This window comes from Sus scrofa, chromosome 1, assembly GCF_000003025.6.
Source record: "Sus scrofa isolate TJ Tabasco breed Duroc chromosome 1, Sscrofa11.1, whole genome shotgun sequence".
NCBI lineage: Eukaryota > Metazoa > Chordata > Mammalia > Artiodactyla > Suidae > Sus > Sus scrofa.
In genome coordinates this window covers 8,060,349-8,079,511 of record NC_010443.5, presented here as the reverse complement: position 1 = coordinate 8,079,511, position 19,163 = coordinate 8,060,349, and the positions used below count along the sequence as shown (strand labels likewise).

The 19,163-nt window shown below is 48.7% G+C and overlaps 1 protein-coding gene across 1 annotated transcript in view; it reads left to right on the top strand.

Annotated features, from left to right (window-relative positions):
• Positions 1-19,163, top strand: part of FNDC1 (fibronectin type III domain containing 1) — a 99,556-nt gene that overhangs the window by 27,364 nt on the left and 53,029 nt on the right. Inside the window, 3 exon segments of the mRNA XM_005659118.3 lie at positions 445-531; positions 936-1,004; positions 18,772-18,978. Of these exon segments, the coding sequence (XP_005659175.2) occupies positions 445-531; positions 936-1,004; positions 18,772-18,978 (363 nt within the window).

Below are 19,163 nucleotides of genomic sequence, written 5' to 3'. Positions count from 1 at the left end.
GCTAAATTTTCTGAGACACATTGAAATTTTCTGACTACCTTTTGGAGGTTTCCACTTGGAATTTCCATTGGGAAATGTTTGTAGTTCTCAACCCTATAGGTTAAAACAGCTGTTTGGTAGAGAGTGCATTTCTGTTTCCTGCACTGACTTCCCATGAAAAAACTCCAAAGCCTTTTTTTGTTGACTGCTCAGAAATCCAGGTTTAGTACACATCTCATGTACTTTGTACTAAATAAATTTTGTGTTCTTTGGGTCAGGGGTGTTTGAGTTGCCCGAGAGGAACGTTAGTGATTTTGATGAAAGAAATGACAGACCAGCTATCGTTAGACATGTCCCTTAATTCGGATTTTTATCTTTGGTCATAACTGGTGTAAGAAGACAGTGACTTAAACTGTCCTTCTTGGAGATTTGAAATGGTGGCTTGATGTAAACCGTATGTTTCAGAGCCGGGGGTAGTGTACTTTGTGCTGGTTACTGCAGAAAACAGCAAAGGAGTGAGCCGTCCAGTGTACAGAGCTGAAAGCCTGCCTGGTAAGTCGTCTCTAGAATTGGAGGCTTTATTTTGTTACTTAGACTGGGAGCATCTTCTCTTTGCTTCTTCAGGTCAATTAAAATTTAGCATTATTAAAGAGCTCCTGAAGGAGAAATTTTCAAGGCTCGTAGAGCCAGCTGAAAGGTTGAAAACTAGGAAAGATGTATGCCTGCTTTTAAAGTAATGGTGGTGTAGCTTCTTAGTATTTTGTCTTAAATTGTGGCGTAGTCGCTGGAGTAAACCATGTGTAAAAGCCCAGCGATACGTGTGGTTCCTACAGTCGAGGTGCCTCGTCACGGAGCACATCTTTGCGATGACTGTCGAGAGGATCATTGAAATAACGTTAGGGATGCACTGAAATAGTCCCCCCTTCTAACTATCAGGTTGCATTTTCCTAATTTAGGAGGTGAATGGATCAAGATGGATGGTTTTCCCATTAAGGGTCCAGGACCATTTAATGAAACCGTCCCAGGTACTTTGTGCTCATCGGGTTCATGTCTCCACTGAAGCACCGTCTCGAAAGAGGGCTGTGCTTCTGTCACACACATGCGCTCACAAACCTTCATGTAGTTCCCATCGCTGCACTAACCCACGTGCCGCACAGTGTTGGTCCATCTGCACTGCACCTGATGGGCCAGACTGTAGCCGGTGTTTCTCATTTCTCACCGCTCTTTCATGTGCTGGTTGTGGGGGGGTGTCCGCGTCTACATCTGGGGGTGCCGTTGCACTGTTAACAGGCAAATATGGTGGTGGAGATGGCAGACCTGGCCCGAGGAGGGGATGTGCGGCTCTCCTACCCGTGGAGGCAGGGACGCATGGGGCCCCCCAAACCGTGGCTTTTATTGGCTAATATGCGGCATCAAGGCCTCTCTCTTTTCTTATCCGTGGGGTATTTTGTGATACGTTCTTAGATAACCTGCCTTCCATCTCTGCTCCATATTTGTATCTTACGTGTTTCCTCATTTGGATGCTCATGTTGTCTGGTCATGTGTTTTACGTGTTGAGAAAAGTGTTGACATTTCTTGTGGGTTTCTTGAATATATTTGATTCCTGGTTAAAAATAATGCAAAGCGGAAGCTGTTATTTTAGAGCGTGGGTGGGTGATAGTCCACAGGCGGTGGGGCAAGGAGCAAGGCTTTTAAGTACACCCGCCTGGTGTTATTGTCGGGAGCAAGGTGAGTATATGGAAAGCCACGGCCATCGACTCCTTCTCAGGTTAGAGTTGCTGCGTGTAGGCAGGTTCCGAAGTCCCCTGGATATGGAAAAGGAGCGGAAGAGCAGAACCAGCAGGAAAAGAAACGGGATTTCTTGGAAAGGGGAGGTGTCCTTGTTCAAATACGTTGGCTTGGAGGGGATGTGGTGGAAACGTCTTCTAGGTGGTTGGGGATGAGGGCCTGGGGAGTTGGAGGAGAGAAGCGAGAGGTGGACACGGGTTTAGACATCACGCTACAGAGCGAGAGCTGAGGTCAGGAGAGCGGCCAGTGGGTGAGCCTTAGGAGAGACAAGGGCAGAAGCCAAGGACAGTGAAATCATTGACAGTAAAACAGTCAAGAAGGTAGTACACCTAGAAAACGTGCGAAAAAGGGAAGGATGTTTATTTCGGAGGTTGTCTGCCCGGAAAGACAAACATGTTAACGTTCGCAGGCACACGTAAACCTCTTCCTGCCAGATGGACCGCGCCTCGTGTCTGAATCTTATACTTTGTGTTTTAAATAACCATGTTGTTTTTTATCATCTTCCTGGTAAAGTTTTCTGAGTGATAGTTTCAGAACAAGTAATTTTTTAAGTAGTTAATTTGCCATGCCTTCGTGAATTGGAATGTGTGTGCACATGCGTGTGTGTATGTGTGTGTGTGTGTGTGTCCTTTCTGAGTAAGCACATGTTACAGAAACTCTGGGAATTGGGAATCACAGTCATGCCCAGCTCTCTATTGGCTTTCTGGACTGTGAAATCCTTTAACTTCTCTCTGCAGGAGCCTCTGTGGGCTCTAGTTGCCAAAGAAAGCTCTGCTATGATACATATAACATGGTACTCGTCAGAAATCATGTTAAAAAATCCTGGAAGAAACTGCTAGCTGAGACCTTTTGCAGCATATGGTGTAAAACAGGACTTTCAAAAATGCACATCCGGAGTGCATGGGTCACAGTGCTCCAGGAAAACTGCATTTCATTCTTAATGCAAATAGTAAAACTGCTTGAAGAGAAATTATCAATAAGTGATCACCTGCATCTGTACCTTCTCCCCTTCCCCCCGACCCCCCGTAGCATATGGAGGTTCTCAGGCTAGGGGTTGCATCAGAGGTGTATACCACAGAGGTGTGGTATAGGTACCGCCCTATACCACAGCCACAGCAATGCGGGATTCCACTGAGCGAGGCCAGGGATCGAACCCACAACCTCCTGGTTCCTAGTCAGATTCATTTCCGCTGCATCACCACGGGAACTCTGGGCGTCTGTACCTTTTCAAATAAGGTCTGGAAGATGTGCCATGCCATTGTTCTGAGGAATGGTTAATATATGCTGATCCTGTTCAGCAAAAGAAGTACTACTGTGAATTCTAGGCGTCTTCATTCAGAGGAAGGGCCTTGACCTAGAAACGCAGACATTAGCATCTGCACCTGGTGTGAGGCCCCAGGGTTGGCTCTAGTGCTTTGACCTGGTAATACCGCACCATCTTTGCCTATTTATTTGAAAGGGGAGGAAAATTCAGTCTTTGCTTCTGCTGGAAGCAGTGGTTTCAGTTGGCATTTCAGACCTCCGTGGCTGTCTGAAGTCCATGCTGACCTCCTTGTCTTGGCCAAAAAATAGGACTTGAGTTTTTTAATTTATTCATTTGGTAGCTGTGGTTTTCCAGGCACAATTCTGGGTGCCAAAGACACGGTAGTGAATAAGGTAGACAAGGACGTGCCTTCTCGAAGGCTGTATTCTAAGGCGAACAAAAGGCAGTAAACGTGTCAAAACGCCATGCATGTGACCTGTGTCCGTAACTTAGGAAGAAAGGCGGTAACCAACTCTTACTGACGGGTTCCCTTCAAGAAGAGGAATGTATTTCCTCCCAGGTCCAGGGCTAGAAGTCCAGGACTGGGGCTTCAGGAGGTCTGATTTCTCCCGGGCTCTTTCTCTTCGGCTCACCTTTCCTCTGGGGCCTCCTCTGTGTCTTTGGGCCTCCAGATGCCCGGTTCTTCTAAGGACACCATCAGAAGGGGTCAGGGCCACCTTAGGAACCTCATTTTAACTGAATCACCTCTCCACAGGCACCATCTCCAGCCCACAGTCACATTCTGAGATAACGGGGGCGGGGAGGGGGTCTGCAACATACAAATTTGTGTGGGGAGACACAGAATTGAGCCATTTAGCCTGTAACATAATCCTAAATCCTCAGAAAAGCAAAGAGCCCTGCGATATGGAAGAGGCAGGGTCCGGGAGCCGGCGAGGTGCTGCTAGGATGGGGGCAGCAGCCTAAGGCCCCATGGGGACAGTCCGTGCAGCCACACGAGGCGGGGGACATGCAGGAAGTCCTGGGGGCGGACAGGACTGGAGTGATTCTCAGACGGGTCCCTCCTGCAGATGTGAGCGCTCCGAGGACTCAGGAAATGGTAGAGCCAAGCAGAAGTGCAGCTCTAGGGTGGATGCTTTGGCTTCCTCTTTGGGCAGCTCCTCTCACAGCTTTTTGTTAGAAAAAGCTAACATAGTATTTAAATGTAAAATCTCTCCTGTTGCGATGTAAACCCGTATTTCTCTTCCCCCTTCCTCCCTCCCCGCTCCTTTTTTTTTTTTTTGGTCCCCAGGGAAGGGATGTCTCAGGTCCCTTCATATATTGGAATCCTATTCTTTAGCTTCTCTGCAGACTTTTCTGAAGTTGTTTTAGTTTTTTTTCTGGGACTCGATCTGCAGACCAGGCCCGGGGATCAGGACCACCGCCACCTCTCCTTCCAGCCTCTCAGGGATGCAGAGGGGCGCTAACCTGCTTTCACGGAGCTCTTCATCTGGGAAATGTTAGCTCTCAGTAGGAATCACATGTATTTTTAATGAAGCTGTGGTTTCCTAAGAAATCTAGTCCTTTGTGCTTTTTTCCTTAAGCTATGAAACCCAAACTAGACATAGCGCTGAAATACAAGTCTGATTTATGCCTTATCCTTTCTTTTTTTTTTTCTTTTTAGGGCTGCACCTGTGGTATAGGGAGGTTCCCAGGCCAGGGTTGAATCAGAGCTATAGCTGCCTGCCTACACCACAGTCACAGCAACACCAGATCCGAGCTGTGTCTGCGACCTACACCACAGCTCATGGCAACGCCAGATCCTTAACCCACTGAGTGAGGCCAGGGATCAAACCCGCATCCTCATTACCGCTGAGCCACTGGGGGAACTCCTTCATACTTTCTTTACATTATATTTTAATGTAGCTTACTCTTATCTTTTAATGTAATGTAGCTTTACATTATATTTTAATGTTGCTTACATGAAGCTTACTTTTTTTTTTTTTTTTTTTTGACGGTTAAATTACAGCTCAGGCTAAAGTTCAGCTTAGAGTTCATAGCCCTCCTAGGCCATTTTCAACCAACACTGGCATGACCCCTGCAGTCCAGCCATCCCTGTCCTATCACAGTGACCTCTGACCCCCAGCTTGCTCCCTGAATCCAAAGAGCTTGAAGGCACTTGGTCCACACCTGCGTCCTTGGCAGCGTGTGACATCCTCCGTGACAGTGGCACATTCGAGAGCCTCACCAGTGGTTTCCCACCGTCATCTGTTGTCATTTAGGAAAGAGCTGCTCCCCTCTGACGTCTGGAATTGCGGGACTCCCCGGCTTCGGGCTCCATCAGCGCCCGCATTTGCCAGAAGCTTGTTTCAGACGCAGTGGGGCTGTGGGGCTGTGGACCCTCCCCAGGTCCAGGGTCCAGAAGCCACCTCCTTCTGGCTCATTTCTTGCTTATTTCATCGGGGCCGGCATGTCAAGCACCCTGGTGTCTGCACAGCCACGCCAGGTCCCTCCATCCTGCTGTCTGGTGTCCCCACCTGCATGCTCATTGCTGAGCCTCCTGGGTGTCAAATACAGAGCTGAGCTGATCTGCACGGTGACAGCTTCTTAGAGCTGCTCTTCCATCTCCATCTGGGCCCTGGGCTCTGCTTGGCAATTACTCTCCTTGTCTTTCCTGTCTCCTTTCTTTCTCCCACAAAATGTGGCCACTTTCTTCAGACGTCTTCCTCCTCCTGCCTTCCGGCAGTGACCTTGCCTCCTGCCCCCTGGGGGTAAAGGTCAGCAGGGTTGACCTCCCGGGTCCTCCCTGCCTTGACTTCAAGGCCTTCGTGGCTCCTTTCCCTTCTCCTGGCTCCAGCTCTTTGTTCTTGTCACCCCATCTCTGTAAGGCCCACTTCATACGTGTAAAGTTCTTTACGAGCCGGGTTAGACCCCCAAGGCCATTCTCAGGTTGGGTTCATCTTGGAACCTCCCCTCCCCCAGAGTACCTGGTTCAAACGCTGATTTGAACAGGTGTCAAATTATTCAACACCGAGACAAACTATGAAACCGTGAAAACCAAAGCACGGCCTCTTCCCCTTCTCACCTACACTCCTTTCACGGGGAATGCCTGCAGACACGAGGAAGGATGCCCCAAGCCTGCCTTTTGGTCTTTTCCATCAGCACATCCTCAAAACGAGCACCCATCTTCAGCTGCATCTTCTTGCCAGTTCCTTTAAAGGTTTCTGACATGGAACTTGAAGCTTCGGACCCCGGGTCTTCCCAAACCTCTTGACTTGAGAGCATCATTAATCCCTCAAACCATCATCATGTCACTGCTCACGCTTGCACCCCTGGCTCAGGCTCAGCCGCCAGTGAGAGCTGATTTTTCTCAGCCCCTCTGACTTCCCAGCTGTACAATGATGAGGCTTCCCAAGAAGGCTCTGGGCTCCTTAGAACCTTCTCGAGTTCTAAGATTCCTTCTAAGGTTCCGGGGTTCCTTTCAGCTTTGACATGTCACAAATTGATGACACGAAGGCGTTTCGAATGAGGGATCCTAAGTTTGGCAAGCACTTGGGAATGGTTCCTGAAAAATGGCCATTTGCCTTCATCTATCTCCACCCTACTTGGAGTGTCTTGGGTCAGCAAATCCAAAGAGCATATTTGTAAAGGAAGAAACACTGAATTGTAGAGCCTGGGTGTTGGGGCTGTGCCTGAATACACACAAGTGCCCAGAAGAAAGGACTGTCTCCACCGATATGCTGGAAGCGTCACCCTCCCCTTCTCTTTGTGCGACGACAGCAGTTCTGCCAAATGAGCCAAGGAGACGGCCGCGTTAACGTCATAAAACTGAAGCACGGCATCAACATGACTCTGGGTGCAGGAGCCAGCGCAGGACAGCCGCAGACAAACCACATACGGCACGGCCGCTCGGGGGCACCGTCAGCTCAGGTCATCCTGGGACTGGGTCCGAGGGCTGCCAGGCTGGAGCTTCAAGTGCAGCCCAGTTCAAAGTTTCAACTAATTATGAATCAAAGCCTGTCCTCTTTTCACATACTGTTTCAACTTAAAAAGTCTCTGGCCCACAAGGAATTAATCATGCCTGTGACATTATTTTCTCAGTAGCTGTCTCATGCAATTAATTAGGTTTTTTTTTTTTTTTTTTTTTTTCCGCCTTTTTGTCTTTTTAGGGCCACACCCGTGGCATATGGAGGTTCCCAGGCTAGGGGTCTAATCGGAGCTACAGCTGCCTGCCTACACCACAGCCACAGCAACACTAGATCCGAGCCTCGTCTGTGACCCACACCACAGCTCACGGCAACGCTGGATCCTTAACCCCATCCTCGATCCTGCAAGGCCAGGGATCGAACCCGCAAGCTCATCATTCCTTGTCGGATTCGTTTCTGATGCGCCATGACGGGAATTCCAATTAGGTTTTTTTCTTAAGTGTGCAATTTGCAGGGCAGAACCAGTTCTGGCTCCTGGCCTGGGTGGTGAGCTCCGGGGGGGAGGGCATTGAGATTTGCTCATCTTTATATCTCCAGAGTCTGGGACAGGCACATAGTAGGTGCTCGGGAAGTTGGGCGAAATGCACTGGGAGCCTGCTTCGGCTCCTTGCCTGGGCTCTGCAAGATGAGTGGTCTTGTTCAGCCACTGCCTCTGGGGATGGGCCTGGGCCAGCCCCTTTGGCGGCCGCAGAGTGGGCTGTCTTTAATCAGAGATCCGAATTCTTGAAGGGACCTGGGTGAAGAATGGCGTGGATGCCTCTGGTGACTGGACTTCTTCAAGGCGGGCTGCTCTGCAAACACACAGTCAGATCCACCTGCTGTGAGGGCCCTCCCTCCACATTCATCCTGGGCTCCAATCCTTGATCTGAGGGCCTGTTTCAAAGCCACTGTCACGTTAGGATGTCGCTAGACTTCACCAACTTTAGAGCCCATTCTTTAATCATAACAAGTGGGCCAGGCGGGCTTGTGTGCAAAGCTGTTTAACTGCGTTTAGCCCAGCAGTTCTCTGGTGGGCTCGAAGAACTCAGGAGTTCCAGCCCAAACGAGGGTGCCGTGGGGAGGACTCAGCGGGGGCCAGAGGGTGCTGTGGGGAGGACTCAGCGGGGGCGAGCCGAGGGGAAGCGGCAGCGGCGGGGAGCAGCCTTCGCGGACGCCAGGACTGACGTCCACATTTTGCAGAATTCATCTCCGTATCCACGCGGATGAGTGTGAATCTCTGCGCATGGATTTCTCCCTTCAGTGACCTCTTAGGAAGCAGGTGACCAGGAGCAAGGCCTTTCCTCAGATGGGTGCTTATTGCAAAGTGAGCCGGTGATTGACATTTTGGATGACGTGCTGAGTGGCAGCTTCAAGGGGGCGGGGCAGGGGCTGTGGAAAGCTGGAGAGAGGAACGGTCCCCACGTGTGGCCTTGAATGAAATGTCAGCTCACCTGGCCTTCACGTCCTAGGGGGACCTGCAGACAAACCAAACACCTCGATGGGGCCAGCGTCTCTTCTTGGGGGCTGGATGCTGCTTTCTGACTGCGTATCTGTCACCGGCTTCTCTTGTTGTCTGAGTGACAATGAGGGCAGGATGGGGTGCGGGTAGAGAGGGAGAGGCAGAGTGGTGGCCGTAGTGCCAATGCAGAGACCAGCCCTGAGAGCACTTCCTTGCCTCTGCTGTTGACCTATGCGCTAAGAGTAACTGGATCTTTCGTTTGCAAATGGCATGCTGGATAGCCCTAAAAAACTGAAATAATCCATAGCTGAGCTGCAAAACCAGGTTTTTCATTACCAGAAAAAACTGCATCGGCTGACCCTTCTACTCCCGAATGAAGCGAATGCAGAAGAGCTTTAGATGAAAATAAACCCAACCGAAAAAAAAAAAAACCTTTGCATCATTTTCCTTAGAATATTTAGCACCCCTTCTTCCTAGCTTCTACTGACCGACCGCGAGGCTGTCTCTGTGCTCTGCTGTTGGCAAGGAAACGCCAGCTGTCTGCGTTTCAGCCGAAGAGGAGATCAGAAAAGGATTATCACTTCCTTTGCTTTCTCTGGGCCTCATGCATCCTCAGGAAGTGCCGCTGAAAATAAAAGCACCACCAGATGGATCCAGAGCAGATGCTTCTAAAGACACGCTTTCGCATCCCTCCTGGTGGACCCTTTACAGTTGGCCCCCTGTGGGAGCCCCCCACCCTTCCTCCGCTGGAGGAATCAGTGGGCCTGGGCCAGGGATGGGAGCCAGTGAGCTGACCCAGGCAAGGCGCACCCTAGGCGCTGGTGCAGGCAGCTGAGCAACCTGCATTGCTGTTCCAGGCTTATAGCTGAGCGCCTGCCTTGAGTAGGATGCAGAGATCTTGCTGCCTGCGCAGTGGTGGAGAAAGATCATTGGCTTAGCGTTGGGAGAGACATCCCTCAAAGGGCTTATGTACTAAGGGACAGGTCCATGCAGTTGTAGGACCGCTGAATTCTTGCTCCTGTAGCAAAGCAGGGCTTCATTGCCAACTTGTGCAGACGTTGCCTGTGTCCTTTATGTCCCACTGGCCTCTGTCTGGGGGCGACCTGGCCTGTGTCGCCTCTGTCCGTGCAGGGACATGGATGGTGTAGTTTTCACTGACACTCACAGCACCACCGGGGCCAAAGTGAGCCAGTGATTGACATTTTGGATGATGTCCTGAAGCTGCTGACATACCGGTCATTCTTGGGGCTTCTCAAACTAGGTTCTCAGAACTCGGAGAACGTGGCACTGCCAGGTGTCCAGGAGGCAGGAGATCAACTAGGCAGATCCGATGGGAAGTGTTTGCTTGATGGCCAGTCACTTAAAATGTTATTTTTGACTTTAAAACAAACATCAAATGTTATAGAGTAATCTACAAAATTCAAATGCAATTTTTTAAATAAAATCAAGATCATGGATAAATGGCCATGCCCCCAGGCTTCTGGGGTCCAAGTTCATTTTCTTTGCTGTTACACCAATTTGGATGAAGAGTTTGAGGAGCTCCGTTGAGGGGTAAAGTGATCCAGCATTTTTGTGCCACAAACAGCCAAACGAAACAGGAAGGGAGCGGTCCCAGGATGGTTGAGACATATTTGCTTTGTTTCTGAGACAGTCCTGCTGGATTTTGAGGACTATGTCTGGGGGCACAGACGCTGGCAGCCTGGTGCCAGCCTGCGGGGCTGGCCTCTAAGTACATCGCCCCTTTCTACACCCCATGTGGAGTTGGCTTCTCATCTGGTGGCAGCCTGAATGTCCCTGCAGAATCCTGGAAAGCAAGAAAGAGGAGTTCCTGTGAAGAACTGGACAGGGGACAGCAGAAATCTGAAACTGAGGGCACTTAGGATTGTTTGCTTTCCGAGTTAGTTTTGGGGACCCCGCTGTGGGCACAGTGAGATTGGCGGCGCCTCTGCAGCGCCAGGATGCAGGTTGGATCCCCGGCTGGGCATAGTGGGTTAAAGTCTCCCATGTTGCCCCTGCTAAGTTGCACCTGCGGCTCAGATCTGGCCGGAGAAATCTCTATGCCGTGGGGAGGCCAGAAAAGAAAAAAAAAATAGCAAAGTTAATTTTAAATGCTTACTAGAAGGCTCCCCCAATCGTTAACATTATTAGTAATGGGCATTGATTGGCTCGGGGGAGATCAAGTTTCTTGTTCTTGTTCTTTTTTTTTTTTTTTTTTTTTTTTTCTCCTTTTCTTTTAAAACCTTCTCTCTTCTCTCAACCCGTGGAGAAGCAGCAACAATAGACTAATCCAGGCGACAGCTGAGGGGTTGTGTTCTGGTGTCTCTGAAGGATGATGAGATGTTGCTTGTCACATTCATGCTCCCCTTGCTGTCCACACTGCTTCCCGGGGTGAGTCAGGCCGCCAGGCTGTGGGGAGACTCGGCTCTTCGGATAATCTTTTTTTTAATTGAAGTGTAGTTGATTTATGATATTGTGTTAGTTTTGGGTGTATAGCAAAGTGATTCAGTTTTATATGTATGTGTGTGTATTTTTTCAGATTATTTTCCACTACAGGTTATTACAAGATATTGAGTTTAGTTCCTTGTGCTATACAGTAAACCCTTGTTGCGTATCTATTTTACTTGTATTAGTTTATAATCTGTTAATCCCATACTGGGGCCCTGAAACTCGGGTCGATGTAAGGGGGGTTGTGTGAGGAGTGGGTCTGGGGGGAGTGAATGGACACACCTCCCCTGAGAGCAGCCAGGCCCTCGGGACTTAGCTGGCATCTTCTGACGTCGGCGTTCTCGGGGCAGGAGTCTCAGATGGTGATTCCTGGCACCGCAAATCCTCCTTCACTGGGGATGACCGTGAGGTTCCCAAAGGCCCTTCTCCCAGACAGGTTCCATGCTGCAGGCACAGCCTGGCTGCTGGTGACACCAACTCTGCAGCCACTGCGAGCTTCTGAACAAGGCAGAGAGAAGCAGGGCTATGGCTCCACAGGCTTGGGTTCCAGGCCGGTGCCTGCTGCTATCTGGCCTCGAGATGCTCCCTTCATCTTCCCGAAACCCGCTTTCACCATCTGTAAATGGGGTACTATGGGTTATTGTCAAAAGCCTTACCTGGTAGGGGTCCAGTAGACTGTGAAGCTTAGTGATGCTCCGACAGATCCTCTTCCAAAATGAAGGCATGAGATTTCCTTTCTCTTTATCATTAAAGAGCTGGGCCCAGCCAATCACACAGAAACTCAGCCTGTAGTTAAACATACCGGGGTCCTTTATTAGAGAGGAAAATGGGCCATTAAAGGAGGACTTTAGAGTATTTCAAATACTGGGGGGTGGAAGAAGCACTCTCAGCTTATCATGCAAAAAAAAAAAAAAAAGAAAGAAAGAAAAAGTCACCTGGATATAGACAGCCTCATATTTGAGAAGGTTTTCAATGTAGGATCTTTGGCAGTAAGTCCATCTCTTTTGCCCACATCTGGTTCTTTGAAATACATTTTATTTTCTCTTTTGGCTTCACCCTTGGTGTGCGGAAGTTCCCAGGCCAGGGATTGCACCCATGCGGCAGCAGTGACAATGCCAGATCCTTAACCCACCGAGCCACACGGGAACTCCCTGAAACACATATTTTCAGGGCCCACTGTGTGTCAGGCATCACAGAAAGCTCTGTGGCGTGACCACTGCTCACTTTTCTGGGTGAGAGCCGCCCACCCATCCAGTGAATCTGATAGACGAGGGATTTCGTTTTTGTTATGACCACAGACCCAGCAGACACTTACTGCACGCTTGACAGATGCCCGTACGGTGTGAGGGGCTTTGTGTGGGTTAGATTCTACTTAGTGTCCAGTGTGCCAGACATTACGTTACAGCGGAGGACATGGAGCTTCAGGGAGGATTCTCAAATTGACACAGGCACTGGGAGGCAGACACAGATTCAGTTGCAGGTTCAGAACCTGCACGTCTAACTAGCACTCAGCTGTAAGAGGGCAAAGCAGCATGTGAAACTTAGGCTTTTTTTTTTTTTTTTTTTTTCCTTTGTGAAAAGAGCAGATTTTAACTCCTTACGATTTCAGAATACCTGCCATTTGCATAGCTGGCTCCATGTCAGGAGAGGCGTTCTGACTCTGCCTGGCTTTCGGATGCTTGCTGTGGTCCTCGTGGTAATTGTCTCACCCAGCTGGCCGGCCGAGTGGACGGTGTGTAAGGAAGCACTGCAGGTCTCCTGTGACCCACCACCTCTGCACACAACCTACGGATGACGCTGTACTCAGAGCGATGGGGGGAGGGTGTCCTGCCAAGTGTAAAATACAGCGGCCCTGGCGGATGTGAACATGACTGCTTTTGGCAATCGGGGCTTCCTGTTTTCAAGATAAAAGATTTATAGGGATTTATTGGAAAATTTTCAGAAGGCTTCCGTGAGGCTATCGCACACAGCTTAGAGAAAACAGATAATTTCATTGCAAGTGAATTTGAACCATATGAATAGATTTTCTTCATGTGCACTTCCACTTACACAGGGACTCTCCCATGGTCTATAAAAAAATCTATAAAAGCTGTTTTTTTTGTTTTGTTTTGTTTTGTTTTTTAAATGGACACACCTGCAGCATATGGAAGTTCCCAGGCTAGGGGTCGAATCAGCTGAGGTCTGCGCCACAGCCACCGCAACGCCAGATCGAGCCTCATCTGCACCCTACACCACAGCTCATGGCAACAGTGGATCCTTAACCCCTGAACGAGGCCAGGGATCGAACACGCATCCTCACAGAGACTGTTGGGTTCTTAACCCGATGAGCCACAATGGGAACTTTTTCAAGAAAGTAAATGTGCAAAATACTTAGAAAAAATTGTGTTTGGATTTTCTGTTTTTAAAATTATAGTCGATTTACAGTGTTGTGCCAACTTCTGCTACACAGCAGTGACCCAGTCATATATGTATATATACATATGCATGCTTTTTTCATATTATCTTCCATATGTTCTATTCCAAGAGATTGGCCATAGTTCCCTGTGCTGTACAGCAGGACCCCATCTGGGCCTTGATATGGATGTAGCAATGTTGATTTATTCATTGTAACAAATGTACCACATTAATGCACCAGGGAAAACTGGCTGTGGGGTACAGGGGACCTCTCTGCGCTATTTTTCAGTAAATCTAACGCTATTCTAAAATCAAAGCTTACTTTTACATTTTATTTTGTATTTTGGCTGGCTTTCGTAAACTTGGAGATTTAAAAGGTAGAGGGGATGCCATTCCCGTTTCACTCTGGTTTCAGAGTCAGCGGCTTCCGTGCTGTCTGGGGACAGTTGTCCAGGACAGATGTGGGGGAGAGGCCTTCTCTGGTTCATCAGCTGCCTGCCCAGTATTCCATCCGGTCCATTAACACTGCCCCCCGCCCCAGCCATGCCACTGTCATGCCTGCTGTGCAAGGCGTTATGCTCAGCTGGAAGGGGGCCTGTCCAGCTCAGAAGCCTGGTTTCACTCTCATTCGCAGAAGAGGTTGGGTGGTTGGTGGGATGCAGATGGAGAGGGGCGGGCGTACATGGAGGATTGCTGGTTGGACGAGAACAGAACTTGGCCTCAGAGTGGCTGAGTTCAGGTCACTTCTTGGCACTTTGCTGTGGGCCTACGGTCAGTTATTTCACCTTTTGAAGGTTACTTTTCTCAGGGCACTATGACGTGGCTCCTGCTTACCTGGGAAATGTTGGAAGGACCGTTAAAATAGACCCTTGAGAGCGTGTGACAACCTGTACAGTCTGCATGGTGCAGGCAGCGTGGTTGGTGCTAAGGACTAGCCTCAGCCTGTTCCCGAAGCTTGTGTAGCAGGCCTGGCCTCGTTCTCGACCCCTGGTGCGGAGGGTTAGACAGCCGCCTGGAGCCCTGGGGGAAAGCTCATACAGGCTGGGGGACGTTTGGTGGCTTGGCCTGGCCTGGCATGGGTCAGGACCGCAGGCAAAAACGTCTGCCATCCGAGACCGAGCTCCTTGTCCTTGGAACCCACCCCTTCTTCTTCCTGTCACTTGAGGAAATTCCAGTGGTCTTTTCCTTGTGAGTGTTGTTTTCACAAGTGTGCTATTGAGTGTCAGGGGCTGTTTGTCCTGGAGCACAGCCCTCCAGGCCTCCCCATGGTCCTGCGGTACCAGCGCTCCCCACAAACTCTGTTTCCACTGTGAGAAGGCGGCTGGGCGGGTCCCAGGACCGAGGCAGAACCACAGAGAGGGGAAGGCCATTTCTGTGGCGTAATCTGCTTTTGAGCTGACTCCTGTGAGATGTTTGTGCATGTGTTCGGTGGGTTTGCCCGTCTTGCGGGAGGTCTTTCTAGAACTCCTGTGCTGATGTGTGGCTTTCCGCAGTGGTGTCATGCGGGGCTGTAGACCAGGAGCTGTGGAGGGCAGTCCTGAGGCCATGCAAGGGGATGAGAGCGGGCGGACACCCGGCTCGCACACTACTGCCCCGGGGGAACAGACAGACAGACTGCGGCCGGCGCGTGGGTGGGGGGACACCTGCCCGTCTCACCCGGGAGGAGAAGCGGTGCAAATGGCCTGTGGCAGCTTGAACAGAAGTCCTTTCTCAGCCTCTCAGTGCTAAGGTTCCCTTGAGGAGGTTTGAGCTTTTCCCTAACGTAAAATAAGCCTCGTGTTTTGACAGCAGAGACCATCTGCACCTATAGGCTTTTTCAAACATATCCCTGGCCCTTCCCAAAGCTGGACACCCGAAACCACACACCAGCCTCAGGGGGTGCGCCTCCGAGAGGCCGTGGCATCGCTCATGAGAGGGGCTTCCGTAAAAGCGGGTTTTTTGGATGGGGAAGGTTTGTATTGGAGGCCCGTAGAGTAAACTTATGACTTAAAGGATGGAAAGAGGCTGAAGCCAAGTTTCTGGCTCCCTTTAAAGTGTCCTCTCTCGACCCCTGTTCCCCCGCTTATGGCTCAGGTAAAGTTTATTTCATAACTTTGCATCAATCCGGAAATGACACCAACACTGTTCCTGAAAAGGTAAACTTGATTATGTGTTTTGTTCTGATGAAGTCCTCCAAAAATGTGCTGACTTTAAACACCCAACCAGAGCTTCATCGAGACTAAACATGCAGCTCCTTATCCAGATTTTGCTTTTCATAAGTCGTTTTTTGCAAGAATATTTCCCTCATTTATTAAAAAAAATATTCTTACCCTAGCCCCACACAAAGCCTGTTCAGCAGTGACACAGGCTGTTGAAGAAATTCATGTGGCGGAGTTCCCGTCGTGGCGCAGTGGTTAACGAATCCGACGAGGAACCGTGAGGTTGCGGGTTCGGTCCCTGCCCTTGCTCAGTGGGTTAACGATCCGGCGTTGCCGTGAGCTGTGGTGTAGGTTGCAGATGCGGCTCAGATCCCGAGTTGCTGTGGCTCTGGCATAGGCCGGCAGCTACAGCTCCAATTCGACCCCTAGCCTGGGAACCTCCGTATGCCACGGGAGCAGCTCAAGAAATGGCAAAAAGACAAAAAAAAAAAAAAAAATTCATGTTGCCAGTCACCCACAGGTAACTGACACACTAAACAAGATTTGGCAGCCTGGATCTTTCTAGAAACATCGTGTCACATCGTTATGAGTATGAAGCAAGAGACCCCCTCCCCTTGGGAACTCGAGAGAAAAGTCAACTCATAGGATTAATGTAGGAACTCATGGAATTTATCAACTCATGGATTAATACAGGAACTCAGTTGATGCTTAATCAATGCTGTACCATTAATGAGTTGGGCTATTAGTAATGAACACTTTTGGTAAATTCTTTTTTTTTTTAATTGAGGTATAGTTAATTTACAATGTTGGGTTAGTTTCAGATGTACAGCAAAGTGATTCAGTTTTATGTGTATTTGTGTATATACTCACCCACGTGTGTGTGTGTAATCTATCCTTTTCAGGTTCTTTTCCATTATATGTTATTACAAGATATTGGATAGAGTTCCCTCTCTGCTATACCTTGTTGTTTATCTGTTTTATATAAAGTAGTGCGTATCTCTTAATTCCAAACCCCTCACTTAGTTCCCACCCCCAACCCACCATCCTCTTCAGTAACCATAAGTTTGTTTTCTCTGAGAGTCTATTTCTGTTTTATAAACCAGTTCATTGGCATCGGTTTTTAAGGTTCCGCATATCAGTGATACCATGTGATATTTGTCTTCCTCTGACTGCCTTCGCTGAGTATGATAATCTTTAGGCCCATTCGTGTTGCCGAATGGCATTATTTCCTTCCTTTTTTATGGCTGAGTCATGTTCCATTGTATGTGTATGTGTATGTACCACATCTTCTTTATCCATTCATCTGTTGATGGACGTTTGGGTCGATTCCCTGTCTTGGCCATTCTAAGTAGTGCTGCAGTGAAACTTGGGGTGTATGTATCTTTATGAATTAGAGTTTTCTCCAGATATATGCCCAGGAGTGTGATTGGTAGATCTTACGGCAACTCTGTTTTTAGTTTTTAAGAAACCTCCATCCTATTCTCCGTAGTGGCTGCCCCAATGGCGTTCCCACCAACGGGGGGGGGGGTTGCTTTTCTCCACATCCTCTCCAGCATTTACTATTTATAGCCTTTTTAATGATGGCCATTCTGACAGATGTGAGGTGGGCAGATTATTTTCTTCTGAAACGTAGAGATGAGCCTATTTTTCATTTGCATAATTCCTCTAATTTTTATAGAGGCTAGATGTTGGCATAAGAGCCCACCTCCAAACTTGGAATAAAACTGAAATCAGTTTAGTATAACCTCAATGGAAGTGGCTATACTCACATTACTAGAATGCACAACAAAGTTTTTTTATAACAAAGGTTTTTATATAATTAGTTCATTTACTACCCTATTGGATAAAACACAGAAAATCTCAATAAAATCACTACTTTTGGATTGGGGAAAATATTTGTTGAGCCATTATGTGCTCTTCTCTTATCAGCCTTTAGGAATGCAGGTGCCCAATGACTAAGTGGGTAATGCCAGCTAAGATACAAGACATTCCTTTTAGTTTGATTCCTTGGAGCCAGGCTTTTTGGAATAACTATCTCCAGTGATTAATTATTTATTGTGCTATATAGTGTTGAAATATTAGCTTACGTGGGAATTTTCCAGTCTAATAAAATTAGTCTGAATTGATGATGTGGTTGGTGGATGGTGGAGGAAGCGTGCCTGGGAAGTACTTGGCTTACACAACACGGGAGACACACACCTGGAGACGCACATCCAGGTAACTGGATCCTCAAAGAGGGCTGGATGTGGCCCACTGTCCAGACCAGGTAGTGGCGTCATCACAGTTTATAGCTCTATTCCCAAACTTATCAGCCCCTGATGTAAAAGCAGAACTTGGAACACTGAGTATTGACCACGCTCATGGCTTGGTTCGAGAATGTTGACAGTGAGAGTGACTCTAGAGATTGATGAATTTACTAAGGGGATTTCTTGAAACAGATTAGCTTAGCAGGAAGGCAACAGCAGACCCTGGAGGTAGCAGCAGGGCTTGTCTGAAGGACACATAAGAAAATTTAAGATCAGGGAGTTCCCGTCGTGCCGCAGTGGTTAACGAATCTGACTAGGAACCATGAGGTTGCGGGTTCCATCCCTGCCCTTGCTCAGAGGGTTGGGGATCCGGTGTTGCCAAGAGCTGTGGTGTAGGTCGCAGATGCGGCTCGGATCCCGCGTTGCTGTGGCTCTGACATAGGTTGGCAGCTACAGCTCCGATTCGACCCCTAGCCTGGGAACCTCCATATGCCGCGGGAGCGGCCCAAGAAATGGCAAAAAGACAAAAAAAAAAAAAAAAAAAAGAAAAGAAAAGAAAATTTAAGATCAAAAGCAGAAGATGGTATTTAGCTCTCAGTGATTCAACATAAAGACAAGGAAAGTCCTTTTCTTTTCTTTTCTTTTCTTTTCTTTTTTTTTTTTCTTTTCTTTTTCTTTTCTTTTCTTTTCTTTTTTTCCCAACTCATACTGGAAAAGCTTCCAGGGACAGTTAAAAATAGCATGTAAGTGTCTTTGCTATGGTTTACACTGACCTTTCAGTTCCACCAGAGGATATACAGTTGTGGCTTTAAGGGCGCAAGAGGAAATAGATGAAAAGGAACCTTGTACAGCATCTAAGATTTCTGGCGGTTTCTAAGAAACACGGTATGTTTTCACTTTAGGTCCTTGGGCCCTCGGTCTGAAATGCGGGGAAGAATGGGTACCCGGAGGGGTGATACCCACGGGGGGAAATGTTCTTTCTAGAACTGGTGACTAAAGATAGCAGTTTCAGCCCAGCTGCTAATGGTTGCGGTTCCGTCTGGGACCCGCTTTCCGTCCTCGATGGTGAGCTCGGGGCTGTGCTGTTTCACGCTTTCTGTGTCGTGTCCTCTTTAAGAAAAGGACGTGCCCAACAAGCCCTTGCGGGTCCGAGTCCGATCCTCCGACGACCGGCTGTCCGTGGCGTGGAAGGCGCCGCGCATGTCTGGAGCCAAGAGTCCACGCAGGTCGCGGGGGTTCCTTCTGGGCTACGGGGAGAGTGGCCGGAGGATGAACTACGTTCCGCTGACAAGAGATGAGCGAACACACGAAATTAAAAAGCTGGGTGAGTTTCATGTTCATCGCTGTTCGATGTTTGAATGCTCTCCGCGATCAGTTCAGTGAATCGAAGCTCTTCGGTGACGGAACATTGTATTTCAGCTGTATTGTTCATTTTCTGGGCATTAAAATTAATCAGCGATTTACTTTTCGTCCCGCCCTCCGTTCGCGCCCCAGTGCCCATCAGCGGCT